At 43.9% G+C, this 13,741-nt stretch overlaps 2 protein-coding genes across 2 annotated transcripts in view; one reads left to right on the top strand and one right to left on the bottom strand.

The window, feature by feature from the left end:
- Positions 1-2,919, top strand: part of oplah (5-oxoprolinase, ATP-hydrolysing) — a 95,548-nt gene extending 92,629 nt beyond the window's left edge. The window contains exon 28 of the mRNA XM_084326499.1: positions 774-2,919. Coding sequence (XP_084182625.1) covers positions 774-923 — 150 coding nt within the window. The 3' untranslated portion in view covers positions 924-2,919. The remainder of the gene's footprint in view (positions 1-773) is intronic.
- Positions 2,920-9,196: 6,277 nt separating this feature from the next.
- On the bottom strand, positions 9,197-12,561 carry LOC311237826 (forkhead box protein H1-like; the record flags this gene model as incomplete). Its single annotated transcript, XM_084325803.1, has 3 exons — positions 9,197-10,135; positions 10,549-10,653; positions 12,019-12,561. 3 exons carry the CDS (start codon positions 12,559-12,561, stop codon positions 9,197-9,199), a joined length of 1,587 nt encoding a protein of 528 aa, XP_084181929.1.
- Positions 12,562-13,741: the final 1,180 nt, after the last annotated feature.

Genomic DNA, 13,741 nt, shown 5'->3' on the forward strand with positions numbered 1-13,741 from the left:
TAACAGAGCGAGTGTGTCATTACCCTGCTCAGGGACACCATTACTCCACTACATCTTTAGACTTTAGACTTCATGGTCACTAGCCCGCTCTGCTACCAAAATGGCCACTTCAGGTGTTGGAGTCGAGGAGTCGACTGTTCCAGGGTTCAGTGATAGTAGTCAGAGTCTCCAGAAAATCCCGGTGTCGTGCACCAACTTGGTGTGTCCCGGTCGTACTTGGTAGTATAACCTCAGACATAAATGAAATGCGTGGAACTCCTACTTCTGTCATCAACTCTGGGAAAATAAGCAGACCTGGGACTCTCAATGAATGGAGGGGGACGTAAAATTGCTTACGCCCAGTAAAAGTAGACAGTTATTTGATTGAGATACAGATTTGCTAAATTTAGGGTCTTAGAAACATATTGACATTTCTAACTCGGAATGTCATTCAGCAGATCTTTTTTAGAAGGGATTTCTGTTATATTTTGGGTGCATATTGATGACGTATTTAACCTTTTTTGACAATTTATAGACAATTGAGGGTAAGCTAGCCTAGCTATTTGTCTAGTCTTGACATCAAAATGAGAAGATATTTTATTTACAATATTGAAATGTACCCTATATTTAAGTCATCGACATGACACACATGACAGTTTTGTCAACGACATGAATGACGCCATTAATTCTCCCGGCTGATCTCCGTCCTCCTGTAATCTAACCTCTTTGCTATACCTTTGTGACTATGTAGCTGACCCCACCTTCCCCTCCTCTCTCTCCGTCTCCCCCTACAGGACATGTTCTGCCTCTACACCCCCGGCGGAGGGGGATACGGCAGCGAAGCGGCCTATGGGAGACCGGACACCAAACGCAGGCGTTTGAACGAGACCTTCCCAGAGAGAGGCAGCGTGTTTGAGTACAGAATGACCCAGGAGGGTGTGTGAGAGGCAACAGAGAGAGAAAGAGGGGGAGGGAAAGATGAGAGGCAAGCCAGCAGAGGAGAAGGCGGTTGAGAAAGGGGAGTTTGAGGAGTCTGTGTGATGAAAGAGAGAGAGAGAGAGAGAGAGATGTGTTGATGTAATTTGCCAAAGATGGAGAGATTATTGAGGGGGGAAATGTGTATGCCATTAACCCTTTCACTGCAAGTAGTAAAAGGTTAACCTTCTGTAGTGTGGTAGTGAAAGGTTAACCTTCTGTAGTGGTAGTGAAAGGGTTAACCCTTTGTAGTGTAGTAGTGAAAGGGTTAACCCTCAGATTTACAATCTCACGTAATGCGATTAGAATTCGAGAACACAATGGCTACAGTAGAGTGGTAGAATTCTAAAAATAAGAAAGAAACATGGGAAAAAAACAACCAAAGGGTTAAAATCAGTATAGTTATTACGCTGTAAGCGATAAAGGAACCAGTTAAAGGGAACAAACCTTAAAGAATTTGTGAATTGTTTAAAATGATGTCAATCTATACTTCTCTTCGTCTCTCTTCATCAATATTATCCACAGGAGGATTTGGGGGGAGACTAAAACCTTTTTTTATTATTCTATTTTTGTAGTTTTTAACAGGCCTTAGTTTGAAACGTATGTTGTGTTATTCAGTAGTTGAGATGCAGAGAGGCTAGTCGGAGTCTAGACGGAGAGAGAAGCAAGAGAAGCAAGAGAAACAAGGAGGTCATTCAACCAGGGCTGTGCCGGGTGGAAAGTAACAACGTCTCTTGTTTTTTTACTCAAATTCTGGTGTGTTTTTTTTACATTGTACTCCAGGTTACTATTAGTAAAAGGGTTTTCCACATAAGACGACTCATAAGACAATTCATAAAAAACAATGTACTTTTTAACTTTGATCAACTTTAAGATGGAGTCGTCTAGGCAACCAGAACTGGACCACCAAACCCTGTTAACACAACCAGAACTGGACCACCAAACCCTGTTAACAGTGGTTGATTCATCCAAGATGGAATGCTTCTTTGTCCCAAAATATGAAGTGTGAAAAAGTACTTTTACTTTTGATACTTGAATATATTAACTGTCAAGTAACGTTTTAATACTTTTATTCAAGTGTAATTTTCACTGGAGGACGTTTTCACTTTTTAACAGAGTAATAAGCTAACAAGGTATTCCTACTTTTACTCAAGTAGACTTTTTAATGGAGGACTAAGCCAACAAGGTATTTTTACTTTTACTCAAGTTTAATTTTCAATGGGGGACTTTTCACTCAAATTACTAAGCTAGTAGGGTATTTTTACTTTTGAGAAAAAATTATTGTTGCTACTTCTTCCACCACTGCACCAGGGGCGATATTTCACAACCAGCGCTTTCCAAAAACATTATAGCATTACGATCATATGTGTCTTTGGGATACCCAACCCAGTACAAGTATAATGCACTATATGGCCGCATGTATACCTAAACAGAAAAATATAGATTTGTTTTTACATGTGTAATATTTTTACATTCAAAATATACAAGCTATCTGAGGAAATATACATCAACCAATATATCAAACGTTAACAAGGCAACAAATTGCTGATGATTCTGACATCCGAGGTAATAACCTGCTTAAATTACATAAATAAACTGAAAGTTTCCACACTTGGCACCAATGTGCGTCCATGCGCTACATGGTGACGTGATGACTCTTCCTTCTTTTATAGTTTCCTTGCATTCACTCAGGAAATGCAGTGCGATGGTGCTAACCAAAAAAAATAATGTGTAACCGTAAAGGTTGTGCTGACTCGACATGTACTTACGCAAGCTTCTTTTCTTTTTCTTTTTTACATTATGACACTACAAAAGTAAGTGTGAAAGACACTGGTGAGCTTGACGGTGACGGGTGTCAGAGGTATACTGCGTTTAGAAGAACTGAATTTCTTCCACAGCTTCATTGCATAACTGCTATGTGTAGTTCAGGGACTAGTACGTGTACATGGAAGTGTTTTTAAAAGGCCAGCCGAATAAAACATCTCTATAATGGGAATGTGTTTGTTTGTTTTTTCATTTCCAAAGGAAAGGCTTTCAAAGGTAATCATTTCATTTCACATGTGTTGTCCCTGTTTCTGGGCCTGAGTAGGTAGTGCAGCGCTATTCTTGTAGACTTTAGATTATATTCAAATGTATTGTCATTATACAGCACAAGTACAGTACAATGAGTTTGGCATCCAACCAGAGTGCAAATGTAACAGTAAAGTGCAATAGTAATATACAATGTACAGGTGATTAAACGGGGTATAAAATATATAAATGAGTGTCACAAACAAAGGTCTAATAATAATACAAATACCTGGAACGGGTCGTTGTGAAGGCAACCCGTCCAGGAAGTGCAATAAGACGGACGTTTTCCAAAGTAAATGTATTTATTAAATAATAAGGGGAATAAAACCCACAACAATATTTAACACAAGGGAAAAGGGTATGGGAGGACAAACAGGAATATGATAAGACAAACACTAAACAAAGGTAAAACACTAAACAAACACAAGTATCAAGAGTGTCATAGGACACCAGCCAACGAGCCAAAGGTTGGCACTGGGAACCACCCAGCAATAATATAACACAATACAATCCAAGAACTTGAAGTCCACTCAAGTAGTGGCAATAAGGCAACACAATCTATATAGTCCACACAATAGTGGCAATAGGCATAAAAGGCCAACATAGTTCCACACACAGTGGCAAATAGGCAACCCACACTCCACTCAGGCCAGTGGCAATGTCGAAAAGGGCGCCCCGAGTGTGTTGCAGTCCAGGACTCGGACCCGAGCAGAAGAGGAGGAAACGGACGAAGGACCAGATGGAGGACAAGTTTCTTTCTGGCAATGGGCTGTAAAGAGGAGGAGAGGGATCGGGCCTTGTAACAGAAAGATTTAAGGAAAGACTGGCCCGGTTGAGAGAGGTCCAGGAAGACCAGTTGAGAGAGGTCCAGGAAGAGTTGAGAGGTCCAGGAAGACCAGTTGAGAGAGGTCCAGGAAGAGTTGAGAGGTCCAGGAAGAGGAGTTGAGAGGTCCAGGAAGAGCTGAGAGGTCCAGGAAGAGGAGTTGAGAGGTCCAGGAAGAGTTGAGAGTGAATGAATGAAAACTTTATTTAACAGATTGCAGAATGGGTACAATACAGTACGACTCAATACATACAATTGTTAAGGGGATGCAGACCTGAGAAAGACGTTTGTCTTGTTTCCATCAGGGTCCCCCATTTTCAATTCATATAGACATATATGACATACATGACATACAGATAGTCAGTACTGCTACATCTATACATTTATGACATACCAGATTTGCAAATACAGTACTGTTTGTGATACAGAAGGAGTCAAGAAAAGGGAGTATATACATTTGATGTAGAAACTGTACATTGGAGGAGGTTGGGTGGGGGGGGTTGGGTACATTGGGATATTGACAACCATACTGGGTAATTTACATTGGAGGTGGTTGGGGGGGGGGGCCGGGGGGCACACTGTATAAACAAGTAACACTGTACATTGAGGGGGGGGGGGAGGAGACACTGTACAAACAAACACAATTGTACATTGAACTATTGACATAGAGGTCCAGGAAGAGGACCTGAGAGGTCCAGGAAGAGGAGTTGAGAGAGGCCCAGGAAGAGCAGTTGAGAGGTCCAGGAAGAGGAGTTGAGAGGTCCAGGAAGAGGAGTTGAGAGGTCCAGGAAGATGAGTTGAGAGGTCCAGGAAGAGGAGTTGAGAGGTCCAGGAAGAGGAGTTGAGAGAGGTCCAGGAAGACCAGTTGAGAGGTCCAGGAAGAGGAGTTGAGAGGTCCAGGAAGAGGTGTTGAGAGAGGCTCTGTGGAGCAAGATTAGTACAATAAATATAATCTGAGAGGTAACAGTATATACTGTACACAGTATTCGTATAATACATATAATCTGAGAGGTGACAGTATATACTGTACAGTATTCGTATGATAAATATAATCTGAGTTTGCACCTCATGGTACCAAAGCACCTCGAAGGCGCTAAAAACAAAATTACAAACATCTCAAAACAAACTGGTCAGACTACTGCTTGACCTTACTCCTAGAACCCACCTCACCCCTGCCCACTTTGACAACCTAGGAGGGCTTAGAGTAGACGACAGAGTACAGCAACTTGCAATGGGCCTGGTCTACAAGATACACTACACGACCAAGGTACCCATGTACATGTCAAAATACTCTCTCAAGGGACACCTACGGGAGACTGCAATTCAAAACTGGCCCCTGTAAATATCCTAACCCAACCCCCTCCAATGTACAGTCATTTACCTAGTATGGTTTTGTCAATAGTCCAATGTACAATTTTGTTTGTACAGTGTCTCTCCCCCCCCCCCCCCCCCCCCCTCAATGTACAGTTTTGCTTGTTTATACAGTGTGTCTCCCCCCCCCAACCACCTCCAATGTAAATTACCCAGTATGGTTGTCAATATCCCAATGTACCCAACCTCCTCCAATGTACAGTTTCTACGTCAAATGTATATACTCCCTTTTCTTGACTCCTTCTGTATCACAAACAGTACTGTATTTGCAAATCTGGTATGTCATAAATGTATAGATGTAGCAGTACTGACTATCTGTATGTCATGTATGTCATATATGTCCTGATGAATTGAAAATGGGGGACCCTGATGTAAACAAGACGAAAGTCTTTCTCTGGTCTGCAGCTCAATTGTGTGTATTGAGCTGTACTGTATTGTACCCATTCTGCAATCTGTTAATAAAGTTTTCAATCAATCAATCAATCAAACCGTATATACAGTATAAGTATAATAAATACGAATGACTGACAGAGGGGTGCAAAAAACACTGGTATTAGTTCATTTATTCTTTTTTAATAAATATTTTTATTGCAGGGGATTTTGGATACATTCCATATTGATGCATACAAGCAATCTTATTTGTTTTTCTTCAAAGACAGTTTTACAGCGGCATAAAACAACAAACATTCTATCATTTGGTGGATTTATACTTAAAAATGAACAGGATAACTAAATAAGATAGATTATTGCTGGAAAAGAGGAGGAGACCAAAAGACCCCAACAATAGAAGAAGCCAAAACAGAGAATATACATTCAGCCATTAATGTTACAAAAATGACACTGTGAATTTATATACCATCTTCATCGCCCCTCAGACACTTTAAGTAATCCAACACATTTCTCCTTCCTGCATTTTTTTATACGTCTCTCTAAGTAGAGGGTCTCACCCAGCTCTCTCATCCACATTTCAAATGAAGGTACTGCATCAGACTCCCAGAGTCGCAAAATGAGCTTTTTAGCCAATACAGCACCCAAAAACACAGGCCCTTTTCACTGCCAGAATAGCATCGTCGAAATAGCCCAGAATGGCCACTAAGGGGCAGTGTTTCCACTGCATGTTAAAAGCTTTTAAGTACAAATCAAATATAGCAGACCAGAATGTGTGTAGGTTGGGACAAGACCAGAGTTGATGTGTAAGAGGAGCAGAGGTTGTAGGCTGTGAGGGTTGTGAGTTGTGACTCACAATAGTCCCCACCAGACTGGTTGACAAGCTGATCGATCTGGGTCTTGAGCGCCGCCATGAGTGCCTGGATCCTGGACATTCTGAGTGACAGGCCCCAGGCGGTCAGGGTGGGGGGTTTGATTGGTAAGAGTGAGGTAAGAGTTATACACAGAGCCAGAGGAGCAGAGGTTGTAGGCTGTGAGGGTTAATTTGGAGTAAGAGTTATACACAGAGCCAGAGGAGCAGAGGTTGTAGGCTGTGAGGGTTACTGTGAAGTAAGAGTTATACACAGAGCCAGAGGAGCAGAGGTCGTAGGCTGTGAGGGTTGATGTGTGGAGGACGGTCAGGGGCTTACAGTTCAGTTGCTAATGAAAGCCACAGCTGGGGGCCCCGTCGCGTCCAATGATGCTATGCATGCACCACTCTGGCTGCCGATTCACTTAAAATGAATCACTGGCCCTGTTCACACTTAGCATTATTTAAAATGCATAGTCTCAAACTGATGCCACATCAGGCAAATACTAATCTGTACTGCCCTACCCGAGTTTATTATTATTATTATAAAAAGGACTTTCCCACCAAGCCTTCATATTAATGGTTTAGTTACAGAAAATGTTTGAGAGATTAGGACACAGCTGGGGTGTGTGTGTGTGTGTGTTGGGGGCAGGGGAACTTCTTGAAGGGGTTGCCCTGCTCTTCCATCAGAACGATGAGGGGGGTGGGGTGCAGGCATGCATAGACAACTGATAGAGAGATAGCGGCCACTGCCGTAGAACCAGCAGGAGGCTGACGGCTGCTGGACATGTTGATGTAAATCAGCTGTTTGTGTGTGTGTGTGCGTGTGTGTGTATATAGTGTCTTGAAACCTCGGTGTAGTGGTTATGGGCTGTGGATCAAAAGACTGTTAGAAAAAGATAACGTCTATTTATGGGTTACATTTCCTGTGGCAAGATAATTGATGATATAGTCAGAAAGGGTCTTAAACCCATGGGGCTCCTTGCGACCCCTGGTGTTGCTACTCAAACTGTGTGAGTAGCTGTATGTAAGTTATACATATTTTAATTTACTTGTTATCCTTGCTCTTCACCTCATCTCATCGTTATGATTTGATGTGCTTTTTTTGCTCATTTCTGCATGTACACTCGACATTGACTGTAAATGAGGGAAACATCAGATTCCTTTCGAGTTTAAATAAAGGTTTGAAATACATTTTCTGTTTCTGTAGTGAAATCACCACCATAGAATAAAGCTATGATAAGGTATAAAAACCCAAGATTCTGTGGGTCCACAAAATCAGCCTCCCATTCATAATCAGTGGAGCAGCTCCAGACTTTATACTTGTACTCCAGAATCACAAGTTTGATTCTTACTTCTCTGGGTTCTATTGATTGAACTTTCCTAGACCATGGAAATAGACTTTATACTTATACTCCAGAATCACACGTTTGATTCTTACTTCTCTGGGTTCTATTGATTGAACTTTCCTAGACCATGGAAATAACATATTGGAATTCTTAATTTGGGTGGTGTTCCCCTTAAAGTCGTGCCTGACTAGCCATTCAGAAATGGATCGGGAGAAGCAAAACTCATCCTTCACGTAATTTCATGGAGACTTAACTACGTTCACAATACAAGCTTTAGTGCTCAATTCTGATTTATGGCCAATATCAGATTCCGGTGTGAACAGGTCACTCTCCTGAACTGACCCACATGTGCAAATGAAGAAGATGAGACATAGAAATAGTGACAAATGTCAATCTAGTGACATAAAAGTCGCATGACTGTTCAGACTGAGGTCATATTGCAAAAGATCTGACATATGAAAGTGGTATAAATCGAAAAGATCAGATTCCATGTGGTGTGTGTTCACAAAGAAAAAGAAGAAGATCCAAGTCACACAAAAAAAATCTGATTCAGGCCACTATTGCCTGCAGTGTGAACGTAGTCTTTAACCTGAACTCCAACTCAAGACTCCGTATCCAATGTGTACAGACATAAAAAAAAAAAAAAAAAAAGGAACAGAAACACCGGTTTTCTCTTTCCCGTTCATTCAGCTCCAATTCCTATAAATACATACAATACTGACCAAAGAACAGTAGTTTAAAAATAAACTGCATTTTATTTCATACCCTGTGAGGCACCACAACATTCATTCAATACTCTGCAACCTGGCTTTGTGTGCAGTTTCCATTCACTTCAAAATACTGTACAAGCTTTTTAAAAAACACAACCATAAAAACAAGACAGGGGGGGGGGCAGGAAGAAAAAAAAGGGGGGGGGGGGAAGAAAAACGAAATTTTCTCGGGGGGGGGGGGGGGGGTGGGGAATCCACACATCCAACATTAACATTCAGTTGTCGAGGTAGCAAGGCAGCATTTTAAAATATTATTCTCAAAAACAAAAAGTGGTGAAAACTCATTAATATCAAAATAGTGCAAATAACACTGGCAGTGCAAAGTCCCTGTATTAAAAGACATGTTTGACTCCATCGCAGACTGAGGTAGATTATTAGTGGTTGTATAGTCATCTGAGGTAGATGTCTTCAATGTCTTCAAACAATGTAACACATGACTTGACAAGAAGTTACGTTAAACGTGCATCGTCTTGAAAAACAAGTATTTCCGCTGGATAGTTAGCTACGTATCCTTTTGTGAGTTTTGATGGTCAATATCTTGTTTTGAGGTAGGAATCACGAGTCAGTAGTACGACCGCAGAAGACATTCGCCGTCTTTGCAGATCTTTGACGACCAGCGCGGTCAGTACTGGGGGTACCTGGCGTACTGACTTGGGGGCTGGTGGTGCGACAGAGTCTGATTGGCCGCCCCCAGGACGTCGAACACGCTCTTATTGGGCGGCACAGACTGCAGCATACTGTCCAGGTCCATGATGAGGGGAGGGGGCTGGATGGCGACTCTCCCGCCGGGGAGGAGGGGCCAGTAGGCGTGGCCCACGAAGTGGCCAGGGGCCACGGGAGACCCCCCGTAGCTGTAGATGGGCAGTCCGCCGTGCAGCGGCAACAGCGGCCCCCCGTTGAACCGCATGCTGGGCGGGGCCACGGCGTTGGGTGGCGTGTATTTGGCGTAGGAGGTGGGGAGCTCCCAGGGGGCCGCACTGGGACCCCGCCGGGCTGACTTGTGGAGCGGGGGCCGGCAGTCCTCGTACCCCCTTGGGCCCGCCTCGCCGTCCGGGGGGAAACGCTTCCCGGCCTGCGACACCGCCCTCCAGTCCTCGTCAGACGAGGAGGAGGCCGGGCTGGCGGAGCTGGCCGAGGCGCTGCGGGCGGAGGAGGTGTAGCGGGGCCGCGGGGGAGGGGAGGGCCGGGGGTACTCCACGACACCCCAACAGTCCCGGGCGGCCCTCTCCGCCTCGCTGGCGGCACTGGGCGGCCGCAGGCTGTGCAGCAGGGAGTCGATAGCGAAGGACGAGTCCAGCTTGGGACGGTACGGGTCCTCGGCGGGCAGGGAGGAGATGTGTCTCGGGGGCAGGGAGGCAACCGCGACGGGGGGAGGCACTGTGTCCGGCTTGTGGCCGTGTCCGCCGTGCAGAATGTAGGGCGCCAGGTCCTGGGCGAAGACCGTCTCATCCTGCCGCGACACGGCTGTGTTCTGCCTCTTGAGGAGCTCCAGGGGCACGCGGCTCACCTCCACGGCCCAGAAGTTGCCCTTGCCCTGGGGCTTGCCTGGGTCCTTCAACACCTGGAGACAGACAAGGGTAAACAGGTTAGTATACAGTACCGGGTGCCACAGACCAGTCAGACTGGACTGGCCCGAGTTTCATACCTGCTCTACTTCTTAAGTCAATACATACATTTGCACGCATACACCCTAAATAAACAAGTAATTAGCATGTATTTTAGGTTGCGGACTGGAGACAGTTAATGACAGTTGGCATAAATAGGGATGCGTGGATATGTTTTTTTTAGGCTTTCACCAATATCAGTATAAATTTGTTTTACCCATACCGGCTGATACCAATTGTTTGAAATGTGCTATATCGAAAAGTGGTATCGTTGGGGGGGTGCAGGTTACAACACGGACGATACCGATTGTCTGCCCTCTGTGAATCCCTATATGGTATAAGATAACAGACAGGGTGTTAAAACACAAACCTTGACAAAGCAGTCGTAGGATGAGAGGTTGTGCCTCACAGAGTCCCTCCAGCCCTTGTAGTTGCCCTTGAAGAACGGGAAGAGAGTGCTGATCTCCTTCAGGATCTGGAAAATAAAAGCATAGCAGTTTTAGCTAAGCGAAATTCCAGTCAACTAATTTCATCTGCGACCCCTCCAAAAATGACTATGTTGCAATGTGTATTACGAATAAAGACTTCAAGTCCATTCATCTTAATCTTTTAATTTTAACGATCGACTCTGTCGACTAATCGATCAGTTGATTTAAAATGGGTGAAATCGTGTTTCTCACGTGCAATCATGCAGAAGGTGCTTTTTGATTTAGTGCTTTCTTTTTAGGAAATAGCTCATTCAGCACGAAAACAAATAATCGACTGACTAAGACCAAATCGACAGAACAACTAAGCATGACTTACTTCATCACCTGAAAATTTGTATTACCTTTCCCAACAATCATTTGGTTTTCTGTATATACATCTGGACAACTAAATGCATATTCCAGTACACCTATGCCATACAAATGAGTTGCATACATTTGTTATAAAAATGTATCAACGGCAGTACATTTAATAATTCAATGCAGCCGTCAGCGACATACAGTAAACAACATCACATGTAAATACCACTAGTGAAATATAGAACTATAGGTCAGCCACACCAACTCGTCACATTCCTTTAAATGAGAAAAGATCCCAATATTGACACAAAACAACCAGTATAGGCCTTTTGGGAGGTGAATTTTTAGAGTACAATCCCCTGCTATCTTATCGGCTCACTGATGTAGATCAGGGTCTGGTTTCACTGCGGCAAACAGCCTTATCAAAACAACCCCAAGAATGGCACGGATGGTGCCTGGCAGTCACTCGAGTGTCGCCAAGAGGCTGCTGTTTAGTGTCACTTCGTCACTTGAGACCCGTCACGGAAGCGTTTCATGCATGATGCTTTAATTGACAATGTAGAAATTAACTGCAGGCTCTGGTTTGCTTTTCATGTCTGAACGACAAATGCCACCGATATTTTAGAATTCAGTAGAAGTTTTACGCAAGTCGAATACTGGGCATACTGAGTCTTTGGCACGTCAACGTTACCCTGGTCTGTGGGTAAAACACTCACCTTTAACATTCACTTGAAACATTACACCATATTATATATATTTTTTTATTCTATGTATTACTAAGATTTGCACTACATCCCTACCTCATTTTTGCATTTAAAAAATGTTGCATTTTGTACTTCAGGTTGTACTTTAGTTTATATTTTGTATAGAGTTTGTTTCTTTATTCTTTTTTACTGTATGAAGCACACTCTCAGGGGCTCATACAGAACCAAGCATTTCACTGTAATGTACATGTACCATATATGTGAAGTGACAAATAAAACAAAACTTGCGTAAAACGCCATGATCCAAATGTAACTCATTAAAAATGTTGGGCCCAAATCAATTCACTTTACCTCCGATAATGTCAGTTTCTTCTCCGGGGAGTTCTGGATGACCATGGCGATCATGGCGAGGTAAGAGTACGGCGGCTTCGGGTACCGCTGGTAGTTCTTCTTCCTCCCACCGCTCTTCTCCCGGTCCCGGTCCCGTGATGAGTCCGGGCCGGTGGCCGCTTCTTCCTTCAACGACACAGCATCCTTGCCGAGCCGAGGCGTCGGAATCGGACAGGAGGGCGGCCCGGTCGGTCCCGGGTTGACAGACTGTATCGCTTTATCCATATGAGTCGTAGTCCCGGTGGCTAAGTGTTTGGGGGCAGCGGGCTTCTCCAGCCGGCGAGGCGGCGGCGGGCGGACTGGCACCTGGACCTGGGTCGGAGAGTGATACGGCCAGTGTTGAGCTGGATACCCCGGCCGCGCTATGCTGCTCGGAAAGTAGCTGTGGTGAGCATTCCTGCTGGCGTCAAGGTGATGGTCGTGGTGCTGCTGGTGGTGACGGGCTCCCAGGTAGGGATGAGCGGGTGGTGCCAAGAGGCTCTGCTCGTCCCAGTGCTTTGTCATGTTGATGCCGGGTCAGCCGGGAGGGAGAGCGAGGAGGAGGAGGGGGAGGGAAGGAGTCGGTCCTTAACTTGTGGCAGACTGCTGGCTCCAGGCCGACTCTATTTGAAGAGCAAACAATTAACAGTTTCATGTAAATCCCGCTGCGTAATCGAGGAGAGAATGGTGCGCTATCTGTGGACAGAAAGACTGATCGCCCTGGGGGGGGGGGGGGGGGGGGGGGGGGGGGGGGGGGGGGGAGTTTCTCGGTGTGTGAGAAAGACAGTAAACCTGTAAATAACCCCTGAGAGAGTATCAACACAACACCACACTTAACGCAAAAAGACGACTTTGCGGTGTGGAAACAACGATACCTACTAGATTGTACGAGTGAGTGCCCCACAAAATGCTCGTGGAATGTGAGACACAGCAGTTCGCCGCATCCATTTATACCAATTGCTACAGCGATTAATAAGAAACTATTGATGACGTTATATGGAAGGTGCAGGACTTGAGTTGTAGGGACAGACAATAGCGTCGTACCACTGCTCATTTGCATATTATAGTCTACAAAGACATTGGACTGGTTTGCTAAAGTCACATCACTGTCCAAAGACCCACATTAAAAGTTCCCCAGGCTGATGTGAAAGTACAGCAGGCTATAACTCGTGGGGGATGGGTTGGTACATATACAAGGGAGATATAAAAGAATAATTTTGGATGAGGCTTCCCTGCAATCAACAACTTATGGTTAGCAATATACATTGCGAATAAACGATCATGGGGAGATTAACAAGCCTATATGGCTTGTTAGGCTATTGCTTGAAATACAGTACTTAAATGTAGGCACCACATGCTTTGGGGTTGAATAATGTTAGCCCATTGAGATTATTTATATGCATTTATTTATCTATAAAAAGGAATTAGGACAACTTATTTTATTGGTTAAAAAATTTAGGCCTCAACTAACGAGCTATTCAAATCCGAAATATATATCTCGTAAACTAAATTTATATTTATTCAAATTGTGATTTACATTGGATGTTTACTGTTAATGCTTGTGTGTCTAATTTTGTGTTATGTTTAAAAAATAAAAAATAAAATACAAAAAAACAAGGCCGAAATATAATAGCTGATCGAATTTAAACATGCTTGTGTTTTGGGATAAATAGCAGCAGCCTGCGTGGTGCCTTTATAATTAGGA

This window comes from Notolepis coatsorum (genome assembly GCF_963971535.1).
Source record: "Notolepis coatsorum genome assembly, chromosome: 12".
Taxonomy (NCBI): domain Eukaryota; kingdom Metazoa; phylum Chordata; class Actinopteri; order Aulopiformes; family Paralepididae; genus Notolepis; species Notolepis coatsorum.